The sequence below is a fragment of the Eptatretus burgeri genome, chromosome 12 (assembly GCF_056783735.1).
Source record: "Eptatretus burgeri isolate ZD-2024b chromosome 12, Ebu_testis_v1, whole genome shotgun sequence".
In the NCBI taxonomy this organism is placed as follows: domain Eukaryota; kingdom Metazoa; phylum Chordata; class Myxini; order Myxiniformes; family Myxinidae; genus Eptatretus; species Eptatretus burgeri.
In genome coordinates this window covers 43,941,191-43,967,655 of record NC_140972.1, presented here as the reverse complement: position 1 = coordinate 43,967,655, position 26,465 = coordinate 43,941,191, and the positions used below count along the sequence as shown (strand labels likewise).

At 42.1% G+C, this 26,465-nt stretch overlaps 2 protein-coding genes across 14 annotated transcripts in view; one reads left to right on the top strand and one right to left on the bottom strand.

The window, feature by feature from the left end:
• Positions 1-26,465, bottom strand: part of HERC1 (HECT and RLD domain containing E3 ubiquitin protein ligase family member 1) — a 964,782-nt gene that overhangs the window by 425,301 nt on the left and 513,016 nt on the right. The window lies entirely within an intron of this gene.
• LOC147015511 (uncharacterized) overlaps positions 1-26,465 on the top strand; it is a 284,377-nt gene that overhangs the window by 245,585 nt on the left and 12,327 nt on the right. For all 13 annotated transcript variants that reach the window (XM_085850328.1, XM_085850332.1, XM_085850320.1 and 10 more), the window contains one exon: positions 20,980-21,052. In XM_085850328.1, coding sequence (XP_085706454.1) covers positions 20,980-21,052 — 73 coding nt within the window. The remainder of the gene's footprint in view (positions 1-20,979; positions 21,053-26,465) is intronic.

Below are 26,465 nucleotides of genomic sequence, written 5' to 3'. Positions count from 1 at the left end.
ATAGACTAGCCCACTGGCCCTCAGAGTGGACCGGCCCACTGGGCATTTGCTTGTACTGCCCTATGGCCAGTCTGGGCCTGGTCGAGACCCCACCAACATTGATCATAGACATTGATCATAGACATTGATCATAGACATTGATCATAGTCGAGATCATAGACATTGTCGACGAGAGTGGAGGAAGTCAGTTATCCAAGAGTTGAGTTGGCCTTGGATTCCATAGGCAGACAGTTTGGAGAGCAAGGCAGGATGCCAGATTGTATCAAAAGCTTGAGATATGTCCAGACAGACGCCCATAACTCATGTCTGATATTGAGGGCCTCCATCCATTGTTGGGAGAGTAGAAGCAGAATGTTCAAGGTAGAATGACCAGGTTTGATTCCGAATCTGATCTGAGATGAGGCTGTTCGAGAAAAGGGATGATTTTACGTTGAAGTCGTTGATGCATTCCATGATCTTGTTGATGATTGAAAGTTCAGTAAGTTAATTGGGTTGTAGTTAAGGGGATCCATTTTTTCACCTTTTTAAATGTAATGCTGTGATGTTGTCTGATTTCCAATTTCCCAGGTGGATATAGGAGACCAGTCCTGAAGTGTTAAAAACAAAAAAATCGTGAATGTTGAAGTGGGTCACACTTTATGACCCATGAATACAAGGGGTCTGCGAATAGCGAAGTTCGTGAATAGTGGGGTCCGTCAGTACTTCAATTTGACCCGAGGTTGCATAACATGGGTGCAGGAGACCCAGCATGATTTTTGTTGTGCTAAATTTGTTATTGAAAAGTTTATTTGCATGAACTTGCAAGTATTCTCCGAAAAGGTGGTGACAAATATTTGTCATTTGCTTTCTTTTTCTTCAGTTTTAAGAGAAATGTCATTAATTAATTATTTTTTAACTACCCCGACTTTATATGCACCAGGTCTGTGGGACCCGAGTTATATTTAACCTCCGCCATCGAAGATGGACGGAAGTTACTGTTTTCACCCCTGTCTGTTTGTTTGTTTGTTTGTGAACAGTATTACGGAAAAACTCCTGGACGGATTTCGACGAAACTTGGTGGGGGGATTAGGTCTGGTCCAAGGATCATGCCATTAGATTTTGGACTTGGTCCAAAGTCCAATATGGCCGCTATGGCGGCCATTTTGAAAAATATTTGAATTTTTGTTTTTGCATTTCTACATGTTTTAAGTGATTTCCAACCCCCCCCCCCCCAAAAAAAAATTGTTAGAGAAAAAAACCCAAAATTTTGCAACTTTTTTCAAAAAAATTTCATTTTATTTTTAAAGTATTTGAATTCTTTTTTTTTATTTCTAGATGTTTTAAGTGATTTCCAATCCCCCTCCCAAAAAAAATTGTTGGAGAAAAAAACAAATTTTGCAACTTTTTTTTCAAAGAAATTTCGATTTTATTTTTTGGGAATTTCTACATGCGCGTCGATCTAGTTTAGTTTATTCGATCGTGGTTCAGTAGAGTCTGATCCGTTTTGACCTACAATGAATAGGATATCAGGTTCACTTAAGTGACCCAGCAGTATTGGTGGCGGAGGTTTTGCACTCTACCGAGTGCTCCCCCTCTAGTTAGCATTGTTTTGTACGCAATTTGTATGCGATTAGTTCAAGTGAAAGTTTCTAATCCGCAGCAATATTTCATGAGTCATCTGTGATGTATTCATGTAATTTTAAAAGCTTCGTGTGCTTTCTGCTTCTTGTTATCTCACATGCTTCCTGAGATTTTCTCAAATTCTTGGCAGGTGTGTGCAGATTTCTGCCTGCAGAGAAATTGACAAGGCTTGGTCACTCCTGACCGAAGCCTGCAGAAACACTTCCTCCATCATTGGAAGGTTCGCAGAATTGTCTGCCTCCAATCTCCTCTTCTCCTCTTGTGGCTCTTGGCCACAAGAGCTCATAGCTTTTCAGCAGCATCCATTATGGTGACTGCAAGGCCTTGAATCGAAAGATTTACCTCATTCATATGGCCCAAAAATATCCACCAAGTAAGCCAAGTCATGAATGAACTCCTCCCTGTCAAATTGTTCTGAGGGTGAGCTTTCCTTTCCTCTCAAAAAAAGTGAAACTTCTGCCTGAATTTCAATCAAGCACTTCAAAACTTGTCCTCTGGAAAGCCACTGAACGTCTGTGTAGTGGAGAAGAACTTCATCTTTTTCCCCAATTTCTTGACAAAACCTCTTGAAAAGGCAGTGATTCAAGGCCCTGGCTCTGATGAAGTTGACGACTTTCATAGCAGTAGACGTGACTTCTTCCATGATTGTTGGCAGAGTTTTTCACGCCAATGCATGCCGATGTAGAAAGCAACGAGTCACGATGACTTGTGGAGCTTCTTTATTCACCAAAGCAGCAAAAGCAGACATGTTGCCAAGAATCGCAGGTGCTCCATCTGTGCATAGAGTACCAAGATTTTCCTTCCAGTCGAACTTTTGCTTGGCAAAGAAACTTTTCACCATCTTGAAAACGTCGATGGCCTTTGTAGTTTCGAAAAGGGCTCACAAAATAGGAATTCATCTTCGATGGCATCAGTGTGCACATTACGGACGAAAACCAGTTGCTCGATGCACTGAGAGGCATCAGTAGTTTCACCCAGTTGCATGCTGAAGGGAAATGGCGTGGCTGCCAATTCCTCCATGACCTGCTTCAAAATATTAGAAGAAATGTCAGCGATTCTAGAGTGGATGATGTCATTTGACAGAGGCACTGCTTTAATTTTCTTCCTCTGCTCCAAGCCCCAAACCAGCTCGATCTTTCCAGGGCACATGGCTTCACCAAGATCTCTCCAATCGTGTGTGGATTATTTTGATTATCAATGCGATAAGTAACCTTGTAGGATGCTTCAAGACGAGGTTTTTTGTGTTGGGGCAAATCCAAGTTTTTGGTAAACATCCAGCCTTTTCAAATTGAGCCTTCTTTGCATGAAAAAGATCAACACTGTCCGATGTACAGTATTTTCAAGATGGATAGACATAAGGTGCTCCTTCAACTATGTTGGCTTCATGTTTCCATTGGCAAGAACCTTGCCACACAAGAAGCACTGCGGCTGTTTTATCCCATCACGTTCGGCGATGAAAGTAAAACCAAAGGATTCGTTAGCTTCGTCACACTTCCTTTTCTTTTCAATTTTCTGACTTAAGCTTGGCCTGCAAAAAACAGCAACAACAAAAAACAAGCACTATGATGTAATGATGCACAAAAATGAAATTGATAAGCTTCGGGCAGCTTTGTGTACAAAGCATATCTGAGGCATGTCTTTCATTAAATCTGTGGATGTTTGCTTTAAGTTCAAACAAACATTAATTTTTGTTGAAAGTAAATCAATTATATATTAGTCGAACAACTCATGAAATTGATTAGCTTTCCAACTGTACCATTTTCTATTATTATTCTATGACAGCAGGAACCCTTTAGATTTTAGAATGAAGTGTGACACGGACGGACGGACAGACGGACGGCTGCTTCTCCTTTGAGTGATCAATGTCATCATGAAAAGAGGTTGCAGTAACACGCCATCTTGAGTTTCTCTTTCCTGCTGAGATCTCCTGGCACTTGTCACCACGTTGCTGTTTCATCTCATTATAATAAATCATTTTTATCTTGACAAAACGAAGTTTTTGCAAGATATGTTAGTCAGCTTGTATGTTTTTATTTATTTTTTATTTTTATTTTTATTTTTTTGCTTGTCTGTAATCACGTATCGATCACTCTGCAGAGAACAGTTATCATTGGAAATTTTTGTAACTTCGCATATCAGAGTCCTATAGAGGTCCCTTTCAGCGCATAAAATTTTCAAGGTCAAAGGTCAAGGTCACTTTGTCGCAAATCAGGGGAGTCGACGAAACCCTTATTTTTTGAGTAATTTTGATCGGATCGTCTTCAAACTTTATGGGAATATAGTTCATGGTCTGGCGCTCAGCTGATTAATTTTTGGTGGCGATTGGCATTGACCTTCATGGTTAGCGCTGGAGGTCGAAAGTTTTTGACCCCAAGGTCAAATTTTGAAATCTTACGTACCATATTGTGTAATACCTCAAATTTAACACCTCGATGAGTGCTTTCTAGATATGTCGAGCTTGAGACATTATGACATCATTTGGTGACGTTATGAGGCAAACGCATATTTTTCATGGTTACTCTGTAGAACGATTCTCATCGGAATCTCTCGTAGGCAGATATTCCTCAAGGAATCGCTCCTGGTGGATAGCAGCTCTGTTCACCTCAGTGTGACCTTAAAGAAGTCACACGTGGTCACCTTTTGGCAAGATACGGGTCACCCTGCGGGTGACATTGGTTTATTATTTTGTTATTGTTGAAATCAGTTTCCTTTCAATGACCTTTGCAGCTTGACCAACCTTCACAATTTTGTTGACGTGTACTTGTCAACAAAGCTGTTTCTGTTTCACCATTTTACAATTGCCATCCATTATGACGTTTTCACAAATTTCATGCCTTGTGTTGATAAAGTCCACCTCTTAAAGTCAGAGGTTATTTGTAACAGCTAACTTGTTAAATTTAGAGGGGTATCCGATTGAAGGTTGGGAAAGGTATGTGATTTGTATGGGATTGTTAATACAGCCATCTTTGCTGGGGTATGAATCCTTGCAACTGCAGTACGCTTTGAATGTGCAATGGAGGAAATGTATCACACGGTCTGCCAAGGCTGAACTCCCAGGACTGTCATGTGTTTCTGGGCTGATTGCATGACTAGTGATAAGTGGAAACACTTCCAGGCAATGTGGACAAGGCTGAGCAACACAGCACCATTATTCCATTGTTCAGTGGGGCTTGTCAGCTGTACCAGGGAATCGAGCAAATAAATGGTTCCGTTATCCCTTGATATTAACATCAGGATGTCCAAGTGATTCGGTTTTGGTTTTCACTTATCTCTCCCCATAATCGTATGCAGCTGTAGTACTTACAACTGATTGCAGTGCTGTTGCACATATACTGATTCAAACAGATGTTTGATGAATGCCATCAGATTCTGCTGCTGTGCTCGTTGATTGCTTCAAATGAGACCCAGAATGGATTTGTGCCATAACCTGATTTGCTGTTTCTGTGCTTGTTCTGAAAGCTCTTCAGTGCTGCAACTGCAAAAGTAGAATGATAATTAATTTTGCAAAACGCTTTATGTTGTTTCTGCCTTTTTTTGCATTTCAGGCATTGCATTTAGTCTTGTTGAAGCAGTGATTGCAGCTTCTAGAAGGTCAAAGAAAAACTTGAAGGAATATTGAGCTGCTGCCAGTAAGTGTGGTGAAGAGAAAACTAGCTCTGGCATTGAGACTTGACAGAAACAAATTCCCAGTTGAAGTGACTCGAAACTGGGGGAGTTGGGCAATGCAAGTAGAATAGATTCATTATGACAAACATACGTTCATTGTATTGACAATTCATTATATTGGGGCTCTCCCCTCGCTCATCACCCCCTATGTGTTCACGGTGTTCCCATGTGAGCGCATGTGTTCAATATGAATACATTAATCACCATATTGGTACCTGTGAGCCAGTCGTGTACAATTTAAATTAACGCCCCCCACCCCCCAGGGATTGGGGAGATGACCTGGACAAGAGGCTGCTTAATGTATGCACATTAATTCATCTCAAATTTGAAAAGAACTGTTGTGGGTCATAAAATTTTAGGAAATTTTTCAACATGTATTTCAAATTTGCCCACAGTAGTTGTCAAATTGACCATAACATCAAGTATTGTCAAGTTTTGTACAATTGTGATAATTAAATTAATTGTAACAGGATTGTACTCGAGCTGTACAACATTACAAACAAACAATTCCATTTCCATTTTCTAAGATCGAGAAAACACTGGTAAAGCATTTCTTCAACAACCAAGTGAAACCGAGTGTCGTGTTTAGCCTCATTGTAATGGAATTGCATCTCATACATTGCATCACGTGAGATGACATAACGGAGTGTCGGGAGAGGAACCAGGTGAGGCATTGACGGTGAGGGTGGGTTGAGACACAATAAAAGTTATTTTCATGTCGAATGGACTTACTGCGTTTCTCTTGATTTCCTTATACTTCAATACAATTACCAAGGTGTTGATATTACAACCACAGGTAGTGAAATTTATATCAACAAATGCCTTCCTTATTCTGGACAGCTTTCTTATGGTGGAGAAACTTTAATCATCATTCCCAAATCTCAATCTCATTCTTCCCTCCAGGTCTTCAGGACAGCTGTTCACCACCATCTCAGGTCATCCCCCATCCATAACCATGATCTTTTCCACACCCATTAAACCACCCTTACCAAAATTTTGCTTTTGATCCATTGTGTCCACCCCTTGCTTTCTCCCATACCCCTCATCTTTATCCGCATCCCTTATTCGTCCATCTTCGTTTATTTTCTCTCCGCCCTGCTGTTAGCATTTCCCCCTTCTCTTTCTGCTGTTCCTTTTGTTATGTTGAGCCTTTATCCTTTCTGCTTTCCAGCTATTCCATGAGCCTTGTCTCTGTATCCAAAAATGGAAAAGGATGGTGTCTTTCTGTCTGTCCATGTCCCTTCATTTCCTATCTCCTCTGTTGCTACGTTTCACATTATCACCAAACGTATTTAGCATTGTTAACAACGTCTTGCTACGTACACCATCAAAGTTTACTTGCAACTCTTCTATTTATTCCTTTAGGCCCAGGTGAAAGTGGACTTTTCTTAAAGCATTCACCATGATGGATCATATCAGGGCATTCCTGTAATTAACCTCTGCCATCGAAGATGGACGGAGGTTAGTTTTCACCCCTGTCTGTTTGTTTGTTTGTTTGTGAACAGTATTACAGAAAAACTCCTAGACGGATTTCGACGAAACTTAGTGTGGAGATTAGGTATGGTCCAAGGATCATGCCATTAAATTTTGGACTTGGTCCAAAGTCCAATATGGCTGCTATGGCGGCCATTTTGAAAAAATATTTGAATTTTTGTTTTTGCATTTCTTCATGTTTTAAGTGATTTCCTACCCCCCCCCCAAAAAAAAAAATTGTTAGAGAAAAAAAACAAAATTTTGCAACTTTTTTTTCAACAAAATTTCGATTTTTTTTTGCATTTCTACATGTTATAAGTGATTTCCAACAAAAAAACATGCCAAAATTATAATTGCGGCTGATTTTGGAACTTCAGGTGGATATACCCACATAAAATCAATTTCTCTCTCAAGGAATCTAATTATGATGAATGAATTGAGTATGTAAAAGTAAAAGGGAAAGTTGCAAACTATAACTCTGTGAGCACTGTTGACGTCAAATTGAATGAATAGGATATCAGGTTCACTTGAGTAAGCAAGCAGTATTGGCGGCGGAGGTTTTGCACTCTACCGAGCGCTCCCCCTCTAGTTTGCTACTGTTTTTTCTATGGCCTCCCATTCCATAAACCCCTATACCATCCCATCACCTGTCCTTAATGGGTATGTCCACTAGTATATGTAATTACCTCCATCACTGAAGGTGGATGCAGCTCATGTTTTCACTCCTGTTTGTTTGTGAGCAGAATATCTCAAAAAGTTATGGATGGGTTCAGACAAAATTGTAGTGGGCATGTTGGGTGTGTGACAAGAATGAATCGATTAGATTTTTTTATGAAGATTTTTTTGAAGATTTGGATTCAGATCCGGATAATAAAGTTTTGAAAGTGATTCTTCACCATTGAATGATCTGCCAAAAACGATATATAGCACAAAATCTCAAAAGGTTATGGATGGATTCAAACAAAACTTGGTCGATGACTTCGGTAGTTGACATTAACAAGCTGATTAGATTTGGGTTAAAGTTCGAATACAGATCCTGCCCATTAGTGTGATACAAAAGAAAATGTAAACCGTTCAGCCTAGTGGAGGTATGAGCTCCACGGAGTGCCGTTCTCGTTTGCTCATAGGGGAACGAAGGCCTACCCAAATTTTACTTGCCATGCAACAGCTTCGTTTAACACATGATATCCGGATCCAGCTAACAAATTTGAACATGAATGCTACAAATAGTGACAGTCAAAAGTAGCCTCTGATGCTTTATTCATTAATTGTGTACTTTATTATTACTGTTCATTTGTCTTGTATTTTTTCTCATCATTTATTTATTTTAGGATGAATATTTTTTCCTGTTTTAACATAATGGAGTTGTTCAAATTACTCTTGGCATCAGTTCCCTTTTCCCGAAACTGAGCCTGAAATCCTACTAAAATACATCCATACTCAGTGTTGTAATGGTTAGAGTGTCTGCTCTGTATCCTGAGGGTTGGTGGTTCATAACAATCTGGCCGAGTCACACCAGGATTTAAAAATAGGACCATGCATCCTGAACCTCACCTGGATCAGGAGCAGCAGTCACTCAAACCCCCCTTGGACCCTGACTTTTTTTTCAGTACCATGAACAAACTTTGGTATATCATGGGTGATGAAGGTTGTGGCCAAGTTTCATCAAAATAGTAAGTGTAGTTTCAGAGAAGAGAGCAAATACCTATTTTTGGGGGTCAACCACCCCCCCCCCCCACTCCATAGTTCCCTTGAATGAGTTCATATTTTGATGCGGTTTATGTTTGATACATCACAGGTGATGAAGGTTGTGGCCAAGTTTCATCAAAATAGTAAGTGTAGTTTCAGAGAAGAGAGCAAATACCTTTTTTGGGGGGGGGGGATAAAACACCCCCTGAAGACCCCTTTAATGAGTGCAGATTTTGATGTGGTCATACACCTTCGTTAGGCATCAGATATGAAGCTTGTGGCAAAATTTAATCAGTCATGTGTTTAGTTCCAGCGATAATAACTGAACTGTTTACACACTCATTGACTGACTCACCTACAGACAATAGTCGATTGCATTAGCTCACCTGACTAAAGTTCAGGTGAGCTGAAATGGTATGTGCTGCTTCCTTGCTGGATGCTCAGCATTTTGAAGGATAAGTGTGATGTATCGCTATGCTGTGTCTGTGCATGCATGAATAATATGTTTTTCCTTGTTTGTTCTGCATATCCACAAAATCAAGGTTTTTCGTAATGGCGGCATTGTGTTGTGCGTGTGTCTTTCTGTCTTGTGCAAGACACCCGTTGAGTTGTGGGAGAACTGACCATCTGGTGACGAGGATGGGATGGGATTAAAACCCACCCTTGTTTTACATTCAGGATTGAGAAGTATAGAGCATGGACAATCCACATAGGTTGGCATCCATGGGGAAAGAGGAAATTCCCTCCAAGGAAAGGCTCACTGAGTGTGGTGAGAAAAGTGGCGTTGTACCTTCCGACATCGTTGGTTTCCCAGAGTGCCGCAGGAAGTGATGTCATTCACACCAAGCTCAGTGGCTGTGCTTTTCTCATCTAACAGTCCTGTGCTCTCTCGTGTATTTGTCTGTATAATCCATGTGTGTGAGTTGTGTGTTTGCGTGTGACAGCACCACTATGAGCCTTAGATCCTGTTAAAAAGGTATATGTGCATGTATGTATTGTATGTTATATATATATATATATATATATATATATATATATATATATATATATATATATATATATATATATATATATGTATGTACCTTATAGAATCGAAAATGGCTTTGCCGATCTCCACAAAGTTTTGCATACGTGCTAGGGGTACCTGTGAGCCAGTGATGGGCAATTAAAATTGACCACTTACCCCCCCCCCCCAGGGATTGGAGAGATGTCCTGGACAAAGGCCAATTAATGTATGAATATTAATCCATCTCCAATTTGAATATAAACTGGCGGTGAGTGAGGGGAGGGAAGGAGGAGAGTAAAACCACAATTTTTTTTTTTAAATAAAGGAGGGGTGCAACCAGAAGTTTTACAAGTCGGGAGGCTCAACCACAACCTTTATAAAGTGAGGCGGTGGTGGGGGTTGAGTGGTGTACACATGCCAATGAGCAAGATATTTAACTGACACCATAATTGTCTGCCGGAGGGAGCAGGTATTTATTATTACACAAAATTGCCAAACCTGGCAGGTCGAACAGACCATTTCAGTGATGGTGCACCCCAGCTACCTCAACTTTCAGTGCACACACAACCTTGAGGCTTATTGGCATGCAGCATGCCTACTTTGCCAGCGTAGTTATAATGTAAATGTGAGGTACCTACCTAGCTGTAATTTTGGTTTTGCTGAAAATGTTGTAGCATTCATATACTAATGCAATGTGGGTGTACTTGAGGAAGAGAGACAAGAAAGGGAAAGTTGTAAACTAGAAAGCAAATTGCCATTGTTCTTCCAAGCTCCAGATATGCAAAGCTTCGAGTGAAGTTTCCATTGAATTTCAGGAACTATTGAGGTTTGAATTTGAGGTGAGCCTGGCTTTGTCGCACAGTGTGCCAGTTTTCTCAAAGCGCCAAGCTTTCATGATGCCACTGTACAGGCCATGCTTGTGGTTCTGATACTTGTTAAAAAAGGAGAAGTTTCCTGACTTCCCCTCACATGTGATCTTCCACTGACAATATGGCATTGTAAAATTATTGCGACAGACTAATGGCGACAGAAGGGGGGTGCCCAGTTTAACGTCTATCCGAGGGGCGGCACATGCATATATGCCTCGCGCTGCCTGCGAGACACCAGGATGACAGTTTTTATCTTGGGTGAGATTCAAACCCAGGCTAGACGGCTCGACTAAACTTTATAAATTTCTCATTCATTTGACCTTTAATCACACAATTTGCTGATTAAGTATTAATGGAAGTGAAATTTTCACCTTGTTTGTATGGTTGATGTTTATTCTTGACCCCTATTTAGATTTAGTGTCATAATTTCCCCATTACTCTCAACCTTTTGAGTTTGGCTCTGAATACCACCAACTAAATAAATAAATTAATAAAATGAGAACGTTTCCCATGAAAAAGACAGTTTGGCAAATTGGTCTAATTCACTTCAATTCACCATGGGATTTTCATCAGGAAACAGAACAGACTGAGAATAAACAAAGTACAGTATTCATTTGTTGAAGCAGAACTACTTTATCCCCTCACCACCCCCGCTCACCCTTCCCTAAAAAAGTTTTGATTCCACAGATGGCTTGTTATATCTGTGAATTAGGAACATCATTGAAACATAATGCATGTCCAGTGGAACATTTCCAACCGTCACTTGAGATAATGTGCAGTTTCTTCATGCTTGTCCACTAATGTGAGTAGTTCAGACAGTCAGCGTAGCTTGTTCTTCATACATGTGTGCAGCCAAGTCAACATTTTGCACTATCTGTGCAGCTGCACAATGTCAGTTAGTTAAATATAAAATGTTACTTTCCTGATAGGCTGAGCATTTCACGAGTTGTCCCTTAGCATTGTGGGGCACCCTGCAGGCCATGCTTCCTAAGCTTCCCATGGAGCTGTCATCATCTCGTTTCACTGGGTCACAGCTCCTGCATCTTGGTGTTCCTCAAATTAACTGCTGAGTGGTTGCAGTACAAGGTGTAGCTAAGATAATTTGAAAAAAACAAAGAATTATTTGTCTGTAGTGCAACAGGGAAATGATTGGTACATTGGATTGCTTATACTGTATAACTTTTGCAGCAAGGGTTATTCCATTAGCGGAGTCTCTCTCTCTCTCTCTCTCTCTCTCTCTCTCTCTCTCTCTCTCTCTCTCTCTCTCTCTCTCTCTCTCTCTCTCTCTCTCTCTCTCTCTCTCTCCTCTCTCTCCTCTCTCTCTCTCTCTCCTCTCTCTCCTCTCTCTCTCTCTCTCCTCTCTCTCCTCTCTCTCCTCTCTCTCCTCTCTCTCCTCTCTCTCCTCTCTCTCCTCTCTCTCTCTGTCTCTGTCTCTGTCTCTGTCTCTGTCTCTCTCTCTCTCTCGTAAGTCGAGTGGAGTGTCATGGCGGCTGTGTGAGCTATGATCTGCCCTGTTTTTTCGCCTTTCTATCCCCTTTCGCCTCGTTTTTTCACCTCCTTTCCTTTGTTTCCTTCTACGCATCGTTATTTGTGCTCCCACCCTCCCCTCTTCGTTAGACCTCGCGCTTCGGCCTTCCGTCGTGCCGTCGTCACCCCACCCCGCCCATCTGTCCTTGTTATTTCACGGTTTGCCCTTCGGTTCATCTCTTCCCCTCCCCTCCCCATCCCCCTGTTTTCTCCTCGCATACCTTTTCCTTGAGATGGAGAGAGAGAAAGAGCCCACACACAGCTTCTTGTGGATAGCTTTTAGTTGGCGGCCCATCCCGGGCCTTCAACTGATCGTTTTTTTCTCACTAAGGCTGTGTTTATTTCCTTTGGAAACCTGTCTCGGCTCATATTTAATTACTGCACGAGAGTAATCACCCCTCCTCCCCCTTCCTAAACATGACTTCATATTCCCGTTATTCGGCATTTGAAGCATTAACAAGAAAACATGGCGTCGTCTGTGTCCCGCCCGACGACGTCAACGTCGAGGATCTCGTTATCGCTACAGGAAACATAGTCGGTACTGCCAAAGTTTGTGCAGCCTCACGAATGAACAAACGTGTGGTAATCTTCGTGTCTGAGACAAAACTGGTTCACGAAATTGTATCGACTGGACTATCCACAGATGACGGACATTTCGTGCTGTTCAGATTTCAATTTCAGATTACAGGGAGGTAACTTGAAAGGGGGGAAGCTTGAAATCTTTACACCGGCACTCCGGGTACAATACGTCAATAGGCCCATGATTGAAGTTAGTCCTCCCACGCCGGCACTATTGGCTAAACGTCGTTCGTGACCGTCTAAGACGAGCCATTTGTTGACACTTTCTCTCCATTTATCCCATCTTACAGACGTAAAACGTTTGACTTCTTCGTTCGCTACATTGTCCTGGTGAATAATACACGGGGGAGTGTCCTCACTGGCCATATTCATCAAAAATCGCCGATCAGCTGCCGGTGATTTCCTCCCTGCAGGCAGCTGCCATCTTGGACAACTTAGCTGGTCACATGACAGTCTGACGTAATTTGCATACGATGTCAGCCGATCTATTGGCTGTCGAGGCGTCACGTGGCCCACACGTGATCCGAGTGGAGAAAATTCAAATGAGAGAGCGTGGGAATGCATCGATTTTCAAGATGAAAATACACAATAACTGCAGCTATTTGAGTGGAGAACTTTTGGATACGTATGTATTTGGATATATACTATCATATTATCACGGTTTTGTCTAACCCCCTCCCGATGAGTGGAAGGAAACTGCACGATACAGCTTACGGCTGATGGTCTATATGTTACCTTTATGTAGCCAGGACGATTGGACGAAGCATGTGATGTCTTTTCGGAGACAAGTTTATGTGGTACTTCCTCCCTCTCACGCTGAAAGAACCTTAAACATCGTTTTAAAACTCAAAATTGATAATCATGATTACCAGGTCTACATAACCACTGACACCCTGAAATGTTTTGAATGTGGTAATTTCGGACACTTGAAACGATCTTGCTCAAAAGCAACTTCGTCAAACGATGAAACAAACCTCGTCAACAAGGATACGTCCTCTTCTTCTTCCTCGTCTGTGAAGGAAGCGAATCACTGTCCGGTAATAACCCCCAGTCCTCCCAACCCGATAGTCTAAACAGCAAAACGAATGTTTGGGATGGTTTCACCATCGTTTCATCAAGGAAGAGAAAGACTTTACCTGATGGTCGTTTAACCCAGAAGAAGGCAGCATTTACAAACGAGGAATCTGTCGGTAATGTTCCTGCAGTTGTGACTGACATCACTCTACAGTCTACAATGTTTACCCGGAATGGACCCGGTACCTACGGCCAACAAGTTTAACCTACTTGCCGGTGAGGACATCGACGTCTCCCTGACAGAGACCGCTTTACCTGTTATCGCAGTAAATGAAACTGTTTCACTCGTTAAAAACTCTCCCATTGGAAAGTCCATTGACGGTGATGCACAGACCACTAGTGATAAACCTGCTGTCACTTCGGAAAATGTTAACCCTGAATCCTTGTCAGCAGGAAATAGTGAAACAAATGTTAACCCTGAATCCTTGTCAGCAGGAAATAGTGAAACAAATGTTAACCCTGAATCCTTGTCAGCAGGAAATAGCAAAGCGAATGTTAACCCTGTTACTGCTCCCAAGTCCATCACGTGGTGAAGCTGGAAATGCAGGAAATGTTAAAATGGATGTTTTACAAGAGACCCCCAAAGTACTATACACCTCCACGCCGTTGGAGGTCGATAACACCGTTACGGTTGAGGGAAGCAAGATCTCTGCACCCGCTGATGGTGTTTCCGTTTCATCACCTCCCCCGATCATTTCCATTACTTCACCAGATGTTCCTCTCCTTCACCTCTCCTCCTTCTGCCGCCATTCCCGCACCGCTTGTGGACGCCGAGCGTCAGGCTGTCCTGGCCTCGTGCGGGACGCGCGCCGAGCCTCGGGTACAAAAAGCGGCCTTTCCGAGGGGAAGTCGGATCAGGAATGATACATGCCCACTTCTGATCCGTCCAATCATTAAGCGCGGGGCGATTTGGCCCCGCCTCCAGGTGCGTCGGAGTAGAATCGATATATGCAAATTCGAGGATCAGGGGAGGTTCACGCCCACTTTTCCTCCGTCCAATGGGCAAGCGTGGCTCCGCCCCCGAGCTCATCCTGATCCGAAAATTTGCATATGGGTTCTCCTGCCGCACTATAAAGCGCCGAGCGCGGGGCGAATTCAGTCAGTTTTCTGTTTCGGGCTCGGGCGAGTTGGAGAGGTGTGGCGGCGGCGAAGTGTGGCAGCGGCAGTTGAGTTTTTTGGGTCATAAGCAGTTGTAGGCAGTCGGAGTTTTGGGCTCGGGCGAGTTGGAGAGGTGTGGCGGCGGCGGAGTGTGGCAGCAGCAGTCAAGACGGGTCTGGAGGAGAGTCGGAGTCTGTCGGGGTTCGGAGTCTGTCGAGGAGCTGCAGAGAGGGGAAGCCGGGTGCACGGTCGAGGTCGCAGTGGAGTCGCTCGTCGCGGGACCCAAGCAAGCCAGCTATCCTCTTTCCCCAGAGCATCAACAATTCCCCCCTTTTTCCCCCCCGCGCTGAGATAGTGCGGAAAGGGGGCCCCGTTCCCACCCCATTCCAAGCAGTGCCAACGAAACCCGCGGAGGAGCGCGGAGTCGGGGCACCGCCGCGGCATTTGCGGCTCATCACAAGACGGGTAGGCTCCACGCGGTCTCGCGCCCACAGCCCCGTCTGTCCCCTTGTATTCGAGGTTGGCCCTTTTCTTTTGCTTTTGAGTATATGTGTTGTCGGCGCCGTCTGTAAAGTAAAACTGTGTAAGTGTTGCCATGTGCTCGCGTAGTCGGTAGTAGATCTGCATTGTTGTGTTTCTTTTGTTACATTTGCTTTTGGTGCATAATTGTTGTAATTGTATATGTGTGCTTTCCATTTGCCGCGGAATAAATGTGCCTCATGTTGAACTGTTTTTCCCGTTTCGCTTCGTCTTTTCTTTAATTGAATCTCCATCTTACTTCCCGTAAAGGGTTGGTAGTGGGCTAAATACGCCCGATGGTTAATCGGAACCGTCGAGGTTGACGATAACACCGCTCGGTTATCCCGATAGTACGGAACGGGTCGCTTAAAGTGGCCCGAGTCCGAAGTCGAGCTGCGGCGAGGTGCGATCGCCCGGTCTACCCTCCGTGTGGGTACTTAGGTAGGTCGAATTTGGCGAACAACCCTATCCCACCCGGGGGGGCGATTGGCACGATCGTGGTGAGGCCGAAAGGCCCACCTGTGACTATTTCCCGGCGTTAGTCCGAGAGGGTCACGACGGAATTGTCCTTCCAGTGAGCGACGTGCCGCGATTCGAGTTACGTGGCCGCTCGCACGCCAGCGGGCGCGAATTCGCAACAATATATACTTGGTTTTATAAAACTGTTGAAAAATCAGTGGAATGAGACCTTACCTGCTGGAGCTTTTTTAACTCCAGTGTGGAACAAAATGTATAGTTCTCCAACTCTTGGGCGAACTGGAGACCTGAATTGGAGACTAGCGCATCAAGCCCTGGTCACACAGACATTACTCCATAAGTTTAATTTTTCTGTTCTAATTTCTTGTCCTTTTTGTGATTTGATTGAAAATGTTGCCCCTGTTTTTATTGAATGTAAGAGATTGGTACCCCTCTTTCTCTTCCGTCAACAGCTTTTCTATAAATTTAATTTTGTTTTTTCTTTTCCATTCTTTATTTATGGAATCGGGGGAAAGTATAAAAGTAAACCAGTCCTCTCGTTTTTGTCTTTTCTGTTGGGCATTGCTAAACTGGCAATTTATAAAACCAGGAAAGCAAAATTGAAGGGGAAAAATGTAAATGTGCTTTTGTGCTTTAAAGGTATGGTTTCGGCACGAGTAAAAGTGGAGCAGGCTTATGTTTTGAGCCTGGATATTGTGGGTGATCAGTGGTACAATGATGAGGTTTTGAGTTTCTTTTTGTGATGGAATCTGTTTGTAAAAGTGTAAAGTACTTACACTTACTTTTTGCATATATGTATTATTCTGTGGTGGTTTTGACATGAACAGACACCCTTGTTACAGCGCGGCGACACCACGCTGTTATATAATTGGCTATTCTGTCCTGTGTCTTCTGTCACACTTATTGTTGGGTGTGATGTGTGCGGAGATTTCCAGGTGGATTGTGGGCGGAGATTGCCGGGTGTATTGTGGGCGGAGATTGCCGGGTGTATTGTGGGCGGAGATTGCCGGGTGTATTGTGGGCGGAGATTGCCGGGTGTATTGTGGGCGGAGATTGCCGGGTGAATTGTGGGCGGAGATTGCCGGGTGAATTGTGGGCGGGGTTAATGCGGAAGAGCGATGCTTTTTGTGATGAATCGTTTTCTGTGACGCCGGAAGTTGATTTTCTGAGCAGGAAGTGATAATCTTCCTGTTCCGTTAGTTGTTGACGCCCAGCGTTGTAACTCTCGTTACAGCACGGCGACATCGCGCTGTTATATTTTGTATTGCTTTTTGGTTCACGAAAAAATATTTTCACGAAAAAAATAAGTGACCACTATATTCGTTATTGTTGTGTGTCTGTCTGTCTGTGTCTGTCTGTCTGTCCCGAGCATAGCTCCGTGGGTTTTGATCTGATCCTGATAAAATTTTGGTGGGAGGTTTATATCATGATCTAGTTGTGTTTTCCTGAGAATGGGTGTGGTGCGCCCATTATAGGTGGAGCCACGCCCAAAAAACGTGTTTTTAGGGGGTAGCCGATTTCAATTTGCATCTTCTCCTAGTGGGTTTCGGTATTTGGTTAGCCCAATGGCACCTGCATAGCCTCACGGAGCTCGATTTTTCATTTTCGTCCCAACGTCAAGTTCACAAGGTCACGAACTTAGAAAATTTTGAATTTTGACATAAAAATCATACGACCGCCCAAACTTTGAGAGCTAGGATGACAATATTTTTTATGCATAATCTTGAGGTCATTCCCCACCTAAAGTCTTGAAACCATTTTGCTCTATCTCGAACACCTTGCCCGTGGCGCCCCCTTCAAGTATGTTTTTACACTGATTTCATCAAAGTATGGATAATCCGAGGAGTGCGAAATGCCATATAGCCTATATGATGTTATATTGTTCCTGGAATGTTCCAGAGGAAGTTTTGCACCAAAGGTCATAATCCTTGACCTTTGACCTTTAAAGTTCACAAAGGTCAAATTTTCAAAGTTGTGGGAATCGAACCCGGTTTTCGACCTTCATCGACGAACTAATTCCAATAAGCTATAGCACATATCCTGTTTCCTTATTTTAATGTCCACAACATTGTTTTGTGACCTTTAAAGGTTATGCAAAGGTCAAATTTTTAAAGTTGTTGAACGAAACCGGGTTTTCGACATTTGCAGCTAATAACCTGTCACTCATACCACATCATGTTAATCATTTTTATAACTTGGTCAAACATTATCACATTGTCTCATCCTTGACTTCTGAAACAATCTACATCGTCAAATACCGCTCGTGAACCATTGTCGTCTTCAGACTTGTGTTGAATTTATTTTTGCTGTAAAATCGTTTGGATTTGTTTTTAAGGAGTGTGCTTTTTCTGGTGTGTTTTGATACTTTTATAATAAAAGCATACAAAAGTCGTCTCTCTCTTTCTCTTCTCTCTCTTCTCCTTTCTTTTTCTCTCTTTCTCTCTCTCTCATATATGTGCCTTGGGTATGTTTGGCTGCATGCGTTTCTTAGTGTGGGTGTTCTCTATCCTTAAACACCACCTTCTTGTGGGGGTCTTTTTCTGATTCAGCTTTTGAAAATGGACCTGAGATGCTTCATGACATGATCATCAACTTGAGAGATCAGATCCTGCCTCCTGGCCACTCTATGTTTTTGATTTGTGCCTCCCATTCAGCACTTGTTTCTTCTTCAAGCTGTTTTTATATGTCTTTGAAAGCTAAACAATGATAAATAACATTTTTCCCCCCACTTCACAAAACAACGTATTTCGAACGTTGAACTGAGAGGGTTACATCTCCAGAATTGCTGTTTTATTTTACTAAAAAAATTTTGTAAAACCTTTTTTATTGTTATTTTTAATCTACATTTTATGTTTTTTCATGTCTGAGCATTTTCATCCCATGTATTTCTCTATCATGTCTGCATTTCTTCTGTGCAGATGTCTCATAAATATTTTCTCATATCTGTTCTCATAATCTGTACAGATGTGTGTACACTCAAAGACCTGGTTGTGCACTCCATTCCACTCTTTGATTATCCCCATGCTTTAAAAAAAGAAGAAAAAAACAAACTGGGGGGATATTGTAATTGGCTCTGTCTGTCTGTCCGGCACACTATCTTCAAAACCGTTGGGCAGAAATTCACCAAACTTGGTAGTTGTGATCGCCACATGGCAGGAAGGTGCAAGAGCACTGTCATTTTTGACCCTGTTCATTTTTGACACCCTGGGTGGGGTCAAAAGGTCAAATACCGAAAAGTGCAATGACGCGCACATTTTAAAACCTTTTTTAAAAATGAAACTTTGTAAATGCAATCAACATCGGGGGATGGATGAAATATGGAACGATTTTTTGGATTTGACCCCTGACTTATGTCCTGGGGGGAGAGACTTCGAGTCACGAGGGTCAAAATGGGGGAAACTTTTTTTTTAAACTCAAAATTTCACATTGGGTCATTATTGGAACTTTTTGCCATTTTAAAAGTTTGATTTAGGTGGGAAGTGTGGGGGTTTGCGATAGCGTGACATCAACTTCGCTCTGGTTTTCTTTTGATAGCATGTATCATGTTTGCACCACCAACTTAGCCACAAAATCTTCACACAAGTCCATCAATCAAACACATCCACTAACAATAGCCTTGCGTCCTATTTCGGGCCAGTTTCTGTTCAGTATTTATTATAGACAACAAACACTCCCGTCTACGTACTTGTGAATCTGAACAGCGAGGGCAATCAAACGCACACCAGCGGAGTGAAAAAAACAAATCTTTATCCACTCTATCAGAATGGCTATTTTCCTCAAGTAAATGGAAATATAAAGCAAAGGCGATTGTTCAATGAAAAATTTGAATTGTAAAAGATGCACAGAAAGATAATATGAATGTATTAATGTCGTGTAAAGCATTTGCCGATTAACCCGCGTGCGCTAGCATGTGTGTCACACAAAGATGATTACTTTCAAGCGTATTGAAACAATATCTCATTCAGGGATTTATATCACTGCAATCCATTTCAGCAAATTTATCTGTTGAACTAATACCTTGAGGGTAATGGCCAGTGCAATGTCTGAACCTGGCGAGTATGTACCGTAATGAAACAACCGAGGCTGTCACCTGTAGCCACACACTTCTTTCAGACCCTTCTTATGACTCCCTGGGGCTATGTGTTCAAATGATTCATAACCTTCCCTTTAACTTTGGCAGGCTGTGCTCGTGGCTGTTTTTTTGATGGAATGGAGCTGGCCGCTACCGTGTTGAATAGAACTGGCAATTCGAAGAAAATGAGTTCTGCACTGACTACCTATGCTTTGACATTCGTGAAGACTTGCTTCCTGGTTCATTCTCATGAGTTTGGCTGTGTTGTCTGCAAAGGAACAATCAAGGAGCCTCAGGCTGTGTTCACTGGCCTCGTTCAAAGGCAGTATTTGCTCAGTCCATTGCAGCATCTCTCTCCTCCTGCAGTCCGTCCTTTAACCTTGAGGAATTGCCATCGCATCTTTTTCCAGGAAATTCTGAGACATACCGTATTTTAAAAATTGATGATATTGGACGTGTTGTTTATGGATGTAGTGATTTCGGCTGAGCGGCATTGTCAGCGGGTGATGCTGTTTCGGCTCTCCAATCTGTGCACGTCTGTCGGACGAACCAGTCACCACTTACCTGATTCAGGCCTGTGCAGTCGTCGTTGGAGACCGGGGTTTAATTACGAATTTAGCCCGCCGCTTCTGTAATCTGGAGGTTGGAGGGCATATGGCTATTCCGCTAGTGCAATACATCAGTGGAATTAAGTCAACATGTACATCAAATTAGGCCAAGCTACCGGTGACCACGAGCCTATTATTTGTGTAATACACTTTGGAATAATTTTTAATATCCACCATCTCATATTAGCAGATTGAGCCACAATTGTAGTCCTTCAGAGGGAACCATTGATGCAATGCCTTGCCTTCAAAATATTAAATTGGGCCGTTTATAATTGGGTTGAAAACAGAAGTAGACAGTTCAAAGGCAAGTGTGCTACATCTGAGCCATCCTGTTTCACTGTAAATGTTTAGCCAGATCTTATTGGGGGGGGGGGGGAGCTGCACCTTTCAAGTTAAGTAAGATATTTTCAACTCTATTATATAACTGATAGTTGTTACATGATGAACATTTCACTTCAGTATGAGTGCTCCACATTGATATATCTGGGAATTCAAGGGCATCTATGTAACAGGAGGCTTGTAGAAGATTAATCTTTAGCTTCTTGAGCATACCTTTTCATTTCAATTCATTTTTTATACAGTACATATAAATACATATATATATATATATATTTATTTATGTATATCATTAGACTTCATCGAAGACTGTTTCCTCACTAATAAACACAATGTTATTGCACTTACCTTGTGTGTGATTTGTAGGATTCCACCGTGACTGGCATCACACCAAAAAGGCCTTATGATGATCCTGCTTCTTCAAACTCCAGCCTATCAGGTTAGTGTTTGAAATATTGATGGTTTGTTTTGTGACTCGTATTGATACTGTTTTTGATGGTATCTCTCAAGAACATGAATAACTGGAACGGCACTCGGAAGAGCGCATACCAACTCCAGGCTGAACAATTTACGTTTTGTATCCCACTGATAGGCCGGATCTGCATCCAGATTTTAACCGTAATCAAATCGGCTTGTTCTCATCACCGAACGAACTCATCCACCAAGTTTTGTCCGAATCCGTCCACAACTTTTTGAGATATCCTGTTCACACACAGGCAGACAAATAGACAAACAGAAAGGAGTGAAAACGTTACCTCCATCCACCTTTGGTGGCGGAGGAAACAAGAAAATTAGCTTCGTAATTTAAAGGCAAAACAAACAAACAATAAAATCGATGCGATTGTCATTTTATTGTGCTTGCAAGTGAATATGAAATTGTTTTGTTTCTGAAATCCGCTTTCGGAGATTTCACTTATCTGCGAGTACAAATGCTAGTACGATTGCTGATTGCAGTTGTGTTCATCAAACACGAGTGGTCTGGTCTTGGTTGGTTGTAAATGCAGGCTTTCTACTTTCTCCCAAACTTTTCCAATTAACACATTCTGATGTTCATGGCCTCGTCCCGATTACTCATACGTACCAAAAATGGTGGGATCTTGATTGCTCTCTTCTATCCCTTTCTTCTTTTTTGCATTACTGGATTTTCTGGATTTGCTAGTGAAGTGTTTTTATGTTTTCAGCATAGGTGTTTGCCCTCATAGTTTCCTCTGGCTTTATGAATCGAGGTTTTTTTTTTTCATAAGTTTCACATCAACCATTGAAAACAGTAGCTGTGACGCGCTGTGGAAAATCTACGTGGCTGGAAGCACACTGCCCTTTTTAGGTCGTGTTCCACGGTCATGTCCTGTTGAGATCTGTCCTTAACCTCACCCTCTCCTCAATTTTTTATTCTCTATCTCTCCACTCACTCTCTCTGGCAGCCCCAAACTTTGTCATTTATTGCATCTTTTTTTCTGTAGATTTCCTTTTTTCATTTTTGCTTTTGAAAGCAAACTCTGCCAAAAATTTCTGTTTATTATCATCACGTACATCATTATACCGAACACCTTTTAATTACCTCGACCATCATCGGTGGACGGAGGTTGTGTTTTCACCCCCTGTCTGTTTGTCTGTCTGTCTGTGAGCAGGATATCTCAAAACATAATGGACGGATTCAGACGAAAGTTGGTGTTCAGGTTGGGTGTGTGACAATAATGAATTGAATCGATTTTGTTGGGGTTTGGATCCGGATACTAGAAGTTTTTAAGTCGTTCTTCACTAATGAGAGATATGGCCAGAAATGGGACACAGCACGATGTCTCAAAAAGTTATGGATGAGTTGAGACAAGATTTGGTGGATGAGTTGGGGGGCGGGGGGGGGGGGGGTAGGTGAGAGGAACAGGCCGATTCGATTTTATTTCAGGTCTGGATCCAGATTCAGCCCATCAGTGGAATACAACATGTCAGCCTGGTGGAGGTATGTGCTCTACCGAGTGCGGTGCAAGTTCCAAATTATTTTGTCCCTTCCCTCTCTCACATTACATTGTTACAACCATGACATCAGGGTTTGGAAATCAAAAAATATTTTGTCAATGTTTTTTTAATTTCCCATGAGGGCAGATCTGTCGTCAACATCAACACACACTCCCAAAGGTTACCGGTGTGCGGATATTGCAATTAGTGCGTATTGTGAGAATGTCTTGACAAAATTTAGGGCAGACCAAAAGTGGAAAACGTTATTTTTGGCTGCATAGAGTATGGTGTGGAAGCTCCTGCACCTGACAGAACTTTGGGTACATTTATGGCAAGTTGAGAAATGTTTAACTTGCATACCTTTTTAAGGTCATCTCTACCGAGATGACCTAATAAACCCGGACCAAATGTCCGTCCGTCCGTCTGTCCGTCCGCCAAAAAAATTTCTTTCCGATCTTGATGAAACTTAGTATGTGGGTAGAGGTCGATGAGTGTTGCACAACGATATAACTTTTGTCCGGGTTCAAGGTCAGGGTAAAGGTCACGAGGTCACGCAAGTTATAAAAATCGCCATTTTCAAAACCTATCTAGTCTGCCATTCTACAAGATATTCGGCAACTGTTTATTGATTATGATAGTAAAAAATATTATCTTGTATCGAACCGGACAGATTTTTGAATTTCCTTCCCGCTTGATCGTCACGTGATCTGGAAGATGGCCAAAAACGCCGATGTGATTCGCAAAGAAGGAAGGAAGGAGAAATGAAATATAAATATAAAACACATTTTTAGCCTTTTTAGGTCAACTCTTTGAGCATGACCTAATAATATTGGTGTCGATGTCCTTCGATCCGTCCGTCCATCCGTCCGTTCACAATGAAGTTGAAGCGGGAGATCTGGTCATTAGTGATCCTGATATAATAGAGGTCGATGAGACGTACACGATGGTATGACTTTCAAGGTCACCGAAGGTAAAGGTCAAGGTCACGAGGCCTTTGAAGTAGCGAAAATGACGATTTTCAAATTCTATCTCCTCCGCCATTTCTCAAGCGATCTTGAATTTGATTGTAGCAAATGAATCTATGGGACAATATCTAGATTTGGTCAGGCCGGATTTTCGATATTCGCTTTCGTTTTCGCGTCACGTGACTTCAAAGTTGGCCAAAAATCCCTCCTGACCCGAGAACACTACACCCTAGCAACAGGAACTCATGCTTGTAAAGGTCGTTCTCGTGCTTGGTATTCGTTAACTCTTGGTTTTTGACTCCTATTATATAATCTGCCTGCCTGCCCATAGCATAGCTTTTTAGGTACCCCCACTCATAGCCGAATGTCCCCACCAAATCGCCATAGGCCTAGGTCATAGAAGCTATCAGAATCGAAAAATATCGGATGGCATATCGTTGTGTTTAATATACGCCAAAGTGCTGGAAAACAATAGAGAGATCTCCATTGTTTTCCAGCACTTTGATATACGCCATCCTTCTTTTGACACGAATATTGATCAGCAGCCGACATGACGGGACAGGTGTCCAGTCATATGAAGTTTTTACAGTGTTGTTGTGTTTTTGATATTTCCGGTGTTTAGCACTGCTTCGTCAAATAATCGCCATGTGCGATTGCGATATTTCCGGTTTCCTTCCGCGTTTATCTTATGTCGTACACATATAAACATTATTCCTGCATATAGTGCACAGTCATCGGTTGTCTTAGTCATCGGTTGGTTCAGTGGAGTCCACTGGAATATTCTAAACTGAACGAACAGAACTGTGGATAGTAAGAGTGAGTAGTGTGGTGTGGTCAGTGTTGCTGTTGCACTTTTCATAAGAGATTGGAAAACAAAAAGGCTAGGCCTACGTATCTACCCATCAAATCCATTGACTGACTGGTTTGTGTCGTAGTTGTCTGTCTGCCATTTGCTTCTGTACCTACCTACTCTACTACATAGAGTGATAGTGATTATACCACCTACTTCTACGGACTCTTGGCCATCTACCTACTGGACATTATTTGACGGACTCGTTGGCATTAGTTCAGAGGAGAGTATAGTATATAAATTTGGTGATTGGTGTCCAGTAGACAGCTACAGCTGTGTGGTAAGTCAGGAAATAGACCATATTCGGCTCTCATTCGGAACACCGCAACACTTTTTAATTTTAACAGCTAAAATGCTAGTTTTGGTTTTACCTTGTATATTTATACATTTTCTGCCGAAGGTGCAAAAGTTTCAAAACCCGAAATGTAAACGTCGGCATTTATTGTCAAAATATAATTTCGTGCGTGCGCGCCAAAATGCCAAGTCATCTATAACCAAACTGCGCAGTTCGAGCTGCGCAGTAGTCTTTGGTCATAACTGAACATTGAGAAGTTGTGGTATTATAGAGATGACCGCCACCCCCACACGGGGGTAATCTTATATTTATACATTTTCCGCCGGAGGTGCAAAAGTTTCAAAACCCGAAATGTAAGCGTCGGCATTTATTTTCAAAATATAATTTTGTGCGCACGCGCCAAAATGCTGACTCATCTTTAACCAAACTGCGCAGTTCGAGCTGCGCATTAGAACTGCACAGTCGAGCTGCACAGCAGTCTTCGGTCATAACTGAACATTGAGAACTTGTGGTATTATAGAGATGACCATCACCCCCACACGGGGGTAATTTTTTTAACACGCATTCACATGTTCATTGATGAATATATGAAAACAAAAGCCATTTAATTTTTCTGAGCAACAGTTTTACATTTGGCTTCATTCAACAACAAGTAAACACAATCCAAATGCATAATTTAGCAAAATCTACTTAGTCTGCACAGATGAATAATTCATGAACATTTTTAGTAATACGAGATCCTTCTTCGGGTTCCTTCTTGGTCTTCCATTTTATAATGTGTCATGAAGGACTCGATATAGAAAATTTTGATCTGTTCATATTTTTGCTGTAACTGCAACGCTTAAACACTAACCCAAGGTTTTAAACTCGCTTTTGTTTCTATCTGCCATCCCATCGCATTGCATGAATGAACAATTTTGAAAAATATTTTATAAAATGAATTAAATAATAAAATACAATCTTGGCCACAGCCTGAATGTGAGATTTGTTTTTCTTTCACTCATAGTTTATCAAATTGCATTTTCTATGGAATCGCGCCCTGTGGTTTTGTAAGTCTATGTTAGTAAGTGTAAGGAACCCTGTAAAAAAGACCTGTGAACCTGTTAAAAAAAAGCCTGTGTAAGTGCAATTAAGCCTCTAAGAAAGACCTGTGAACCTGTAAAAAAAAGCCTGTGTAAAGCCGCTGTCACACCTTGACGATTTAGCCAGCGTATGCCGATTTATGAAAAATTTGTCTAAAACGCTGGCACACGTCGAATACGTTATTGGTACGTTTTGTATACGTTAAAAGCACACTGAAAAACACTGCCATAAGTCGTAGTACGCTGGCTTTAAACGTTGTACTTTTGGGTTGACCTCAAATTTTTGCATGCTTGAAATTTTACGACGTATGCCGGCGTATGACTCACACGTTCCGCTACGCTGGCCATAAGTTGTAGGCACGTTATGCGATCTTTGACACACGTCGACACACGTTACTTGTAAGTTACTCATTAGTCGAAACACGTCGAGGTAATGTTTAGCATACCCGAAACTTATTTCTAACCTATGAGTAACGTGTTGTAGGCACGCTACACAAACGTTGTTCACACTTCACAACACGTTACTTGAAAAAGACGTAGACATACTTGACGTCTTCAGGACGACAACAGAACTTAATGACTTACAGATACCGTATAATAGATACCGTATAACAGATATATAACTTACAGATACCGTATAATGGCGTATTGGCAGCGATTAGGGGAATTGGTATATAAAAAGGGGCTTCGCAGGAGGAACCCGTCTT